Source organism: Alosa pseudoharengus, unplaced genomic scaffold (assembly GCF_046254945.1).
Source record: "Alosa pseudoharengus isolate Yale_2024_CS ecotype anadromous, Long Island Sound unplaced genomic scaffold, YU_APseudo_1.1 YU_APseudo_1.1_scf_24, whole genome shotgun sequence".
Lineage (NCBI taxonomy): Eukaryota > Metazoa > Chordata > Actinopteri > Clupeiformes > Clupeidae > Alosa > Alosa pseudoharengus.
Genome location: NW_027468689.1, coordinates 9,602,470 through 9,607,352, shown reverse-complemented (window position 1 = coordinate 9,607,352; position 4,883 = coordinate 9,602,470). Strand labels below are relative to the sequence as shown.

Sequence of the window (4,883 nt, the reverse complement as noted above, 5' to 3'; positions counted from 1 at the left end):
TAATTTTAAGTGTAGAAGGTACCACCAGACATTTACACTTTACATACATTTACACAGTATTTATTCTGTATTTGAAATACAGAAAGCAGGCAACCATGATGGTCATGATGGTCATGATCCATGTTATCATGTTTCAGCACAAGCATCATGTCTATAATTAGTTTTCTTATCATGGCCCCTCTCTCTCTTTTTATCTCCCTCTGCCCCCCCCCCCCCCCAGAACTTGTGGATCTGTCTGATCTGTGGGCATATTGGGTGTGGCCGGTACGTCAGTCGCCATGCCTACAAGCACTTTGAGGAGACGCAGCACACCTACGCCATGCAGCTGACAAACCACCGTGTGTGGGACTACGCTGGAGGTACAAAACCACCGCTCGAGGTCGTAACCTCGACCTGCCGCTTTCAACTGAGCCAGGCTGAAAGCGTAAATAGAGCTGGAAGTCATTGCACCTATGCACTGGGCTTTTGAAGAGAGAGAGAATGATTCAGTTTCTACTTCAGGATCCATTAGTGTACATTATAGTTGGGTGGGTCGGCCAGTTAGACTAACCCATTCAGCTGTGGTCCTCTTTACAGCCACTTCTTGTATAATAACTGACCTGTGTGTGGACCCTGCTCCATTGCTGATGCCTCGTTTTGTGCTCGGGCCAGATAATTACGTCCATCGTCTCGTGGCCAGTAAGACGGACGGGAAGATGGTGCAGTACGAATGTGAAGGAGACACGTGCCAGGACGAGAAAATCGATGCTCTACAGTTAGAGGTAATGTCGGTGCACCATAATATGGATGTGTACATATTCTTGTACCACACGTGCCACAACATTGGTTCTTTAACTGCAGTGGCTGCAGATTGACAGCATAGGCTGTCACACGACAGACCGCAGGTTTGCTGCAGCTATTGATATACTGTACCGCATTGTGTACAGTGCCTGTAGTGATATTGTCGCTGTGTACAATTAATAAAATATTAATATCGTAACTATTAGTAATACTACTGTGGCAACAGTACAGTTGCAGCCGTTATTAGTAGTCATGCTAGTTATAAAATTTTTGTTTTGCCTGTAGCAGCACCTACGACTGCATTTATCAGTAAACATGAGCCTTGGTACAGCAGCTATGCAGCCATGGCTACGAGGTTCTTAATTGGTGTCCTCTGAAAAGGAAAGAATTGAAAAGAATTAAAAAAGCATGCGTGATTTCTTCCCACAGTACTCCTACCTACTGACCAGCCAGCTGGAGTCGCAGCGCATTTACTGGGAAAACAAGATCGTCCATCTGGAAAAAGACACTGCGGAGGAGGTGGCTGTTTTGACATGAAGGATTTTCTTTCCGGCCCTCCAGTTCTCACACATGTCACCCTAGCCATTAGTTTCCATTATGGTGTGACTTCCTCGTTGTGCCAGACATATAGGGCCCAACATGTGGCCACGTAGTGACAACATGTGAGGTCAGCTGACTTGCTCTGGTAGCAGTTACGGTTATAATCATATTAGAAGACAGGGAGCATAAGGATACTTAGGATAAGGATGGCTTGCACTGCTTTCTCTGTCCTCACTTCAAGTTTTGTTGTCATTTTCCTGCTCTGTTGGCAGATAATTCTGCTTATTTTGAGCATAATTTCCAGCAAAATATTTCAAATACATTTCAGTTAACAACATTGTCTCAAAGTTTCTACAAACACATGTTCTCATACACCTGTCTGTGTCTGCAGATTAATAACATGAAAGCCAAATTCAAGGAGACTATTGAGAAGTGTGACAATTTGGAGCTCAAGCTGAGCGAACTAACCAAAGAGAAGCAGTCCATGGAGAAGAAGTAAGTACACTACTTCAGTCTTGGTTTTGATGTATTTTAGTGTATTTATTAATGAATAAAATAGTATAACAGACAAGTCAAAGATCTCTCAACTTCAGTAAGACTAAACGAAAACCAGCCAGGGCTGCCCAATGCCCATCATGTCAAGAGTTATCATGAAATAACCTTGGTAACTAGGAAGGCGTCACCCTGTCAGGAAGTGTTCAAAATTGTGTTCTCATTGAATGGCGGTGGTTTCCTCTTCTGTGAAAAAAAAAAAAAAAAAAAAAAGTTAATATAGTGAATATTGTACTGACACATCTTTCTGCCTCTTTCACACTCGGCCATTGCATGCTGTGTTTGTTGCTAGAAATGTAGGAAGTTGTTATTTTCACTTCTAAGTTTAGTCTTTGTTCCTGTATTCTGTCTATTTTCTCACTCACACTGTGTGTTCACTGTGTGCTGAGTGTGTTTCACTAATTCATGGATCGGGATAAATGCAGAGGCCAAATTTCCCTCACGGGATCAAATAAGTATATATACTTATACTCACTTATACTTATTGATTCTCTCCATCCCTTCCTCTTATTTATCCTCTCATTCTTTTTGTTTTTGATGCTGATTTTCTTCTCTCCCCCCCCTCTCTCCCCCTCTCCCTCTCTCTCCCTCCCTCTCTCTCTCTCCCTCCCTCTCTCTCTCTCCCTCTCTCCCTCTCTCTCTCTCTCTCTCCCTCTCTCTCTCTCTCTCTCCCTCTCTCTCCCTCCCTCCCTCTTCCAGGTGCACCCAGTTGAACACGCGCCTCAGCAAGCTGACGCAGGAGCTGCGCGAGGAGCAGGAGATGAACCGCTGCCTGCGCGCCAACCAGACGCAGCTGCAGGCCCAGCTGCAGGAGGAGGAGCGGCGGGAGCGCGAGGCCATCGGGCGCAAGGACGCCGCCATCGCCGAGCTGCAGGAGCAGCTGCGCGACCTCATGTTCTACCTGGAGACGCAGCAGCAGATCAACCGGATGCCCGCCGACGCCCGCCAGGAGATCCAGGAGGGGCAGATCAACATCGCCGCCGGACCGGGACAGGCGACCGCCGGACAGTCCTCCGGCGCCGGCGGCTCGGCCCTCGGAGGAGCAGGGGGGAAGCTCGGTGGCAGGAAGGGACGCTCCAAAAGGGGGAAGTAGAAGGCAGAAGAAGAAGAAGAAGAAGGGCAGCCGGCGAGCCTCCCTGAGCCAGTGGGGAAGCTTTAGTTATAATCACACATGCCAGTGCACTCCCCTCCCTCTTCTGCCATGACCGCACAACAACGTCAGCCCCTTGCACATTTTGTTTGCAGACAAACACACACACGCACACACGCACACACACACACACACACACACACACACACACACTAAACATGATGCTACACAACATAGGGCTGAAGATGGTTGGTGAGGGACAGAGGGCATGCACAGGCCTCTAACACTGGACTCATTAGTGTAGCTCTTGCCTTTAAAGCAGAGCTGTCATCACATACGGAAGTGTGGTGTAAGCGCTAGGATGCACACTTGCACAAAACACACACACACACACTCAGAGTCAAAAAACATTTGCATAACTGGAGTGCAATTCAGCCATGTTTGTAATTTTACCATCTCCCTTTTTTTGTGTTCTGTGGCGTGGTTGGCACATGCTGTGTCTCTCTCGTGGCTCAGATGCGGTTGCCGGCAGGCACTTGCCAATAGCTGACTCACCAGAGGGGAAGGCAAAGCCCTTTAGGTGTCATTTATTTCTGTGTGTGTGTGTGGTCCATGTAGCCTGTAGTCGTGTTCCGCTACGTCACCTGAGAACTCACCTGTAATAACAGGACAGAGGAACTGGAATGCATTGCTCACCCTCGTCAAAGAGCTTGCACTTTCTGCGCTGCGACTATAAAAGATATATCTAATGATTGATCATGAAGGAAGGGCATAGCGTGAAGCCACTGCACTATGTCAAACACACCATCTCAGAACAGTATTTCCTTCTTGATCACACTTGTGTGTTCTCAAGCCAGATCTCATTGCAAGATATATCAGCAGGAAGAGAGCTATACCGGGCAGGTACAGTAGTGTGTTGGCTTGTGTCCAGGTTCCTTATTTGCCCATTGCCCAGGGCGTGTGATTTGTGGACAGCTCTGTGCAGATTCCCACAGGAGGTGTGTTCAGCTAAACAAACAAACAACAACAAAAAAAACCTGCCGATAAAAAGGTGTATTTTTTTGCCAGGTGCCTATACCTTATTAAATTAATTTAAGTTGACTCTTTTCATTTATTTTGTCTTTTTACGCTAAAGTGATGCTATATTTAGTCAGTGGGAAGCACAAGTAGATTTTAGTTAATACAATTTTTTTAAGAGGCAAAACATTTCAGTACAAGTTCTTCTGTTAACAGAAAGTTGTTTTTTTTGTACAAATAGTTATGTTGGAAAGTAACACTACTTTTGAAGGATGTTCACTTGGCTTGGCTACTTAAGTTTCCTGTGTTTTCCTGCACAGACATGTACAATCAACCTTGAGAGGTTGACATTTTACTTTTTTGAGAGTTATCATCAATCTGCTGATTAATGATTACAACATGGATCAGACTGTGTTAGCATTACCTCAAAACTTTGAACAATGTCAACCACTGTCCACCCCTTCTAGCCTCAGCAGTGATGCCCCCCCAATATCTCACTTGATACGATCCCTGCCACACCCAGTAAGGTTAAGCAAAGGTCATATACTTAGCTCAGTTTAGCTGCTGCAAATGCTGACAATATAAAGAAAAACAAGATAGAATAATCTCATCTGCACAGGGGCCGCAGTGAACTTCATGATCACTTCAGTCTTAATAAACCTTTAAAGAAACACATCAGTGGTGGTGGTGTTATTATTTTCTTACTCAGCTGTTCAGTGTTCATGGCACAAGCTGGATAACTAATAACATGTAACCTAATTATATATATATATATATATATATATATATATATATATATATATAAAAATTATAATGAATTAGGATATATAATATCTTTTTTTTATTTTTTATTTTATTTGATGATAAAGTTGAGACCACAGTGCCCAAGATATATTTTACCATT

General features: G+C 44.6%; 1 protein-coding gene across 1 annotated transcript in view; it reads left to right on the top strand.

Moving 5' to 3' along the window:
- Positions 1-4,644, top strand: part of brap (BRCA1 associated protein) — a 12,188-nt gene extending 7,544 nt beyond the window's left edge. Inside the window, exons 8-12 of the mRNA XM_076303068.1 lie at positions 221-359; positions 652-761; positions 1,210-1,299; positions 1,712-1,815; positions 2,572-4,644. Of these exons, the coding sequence (XP_076159183.1) occupies positions 221-359; positions 652-761; positions 1,210-1,299; positions 1,712-1,815; positions 2,572-2,965 (837 nt within the window). The 3' untranslated portion in view covers positions 2,966-4,644. The remainder of the gene's footprint in view (positions 1-220; positions 360-651; positions 762-1,209; positions 1,300-1,711; positions 1,816-2,571) is intronic.
- The last annotated feature ends 239 nt before the right edge of the window (positions 4,645-4,883 follow it).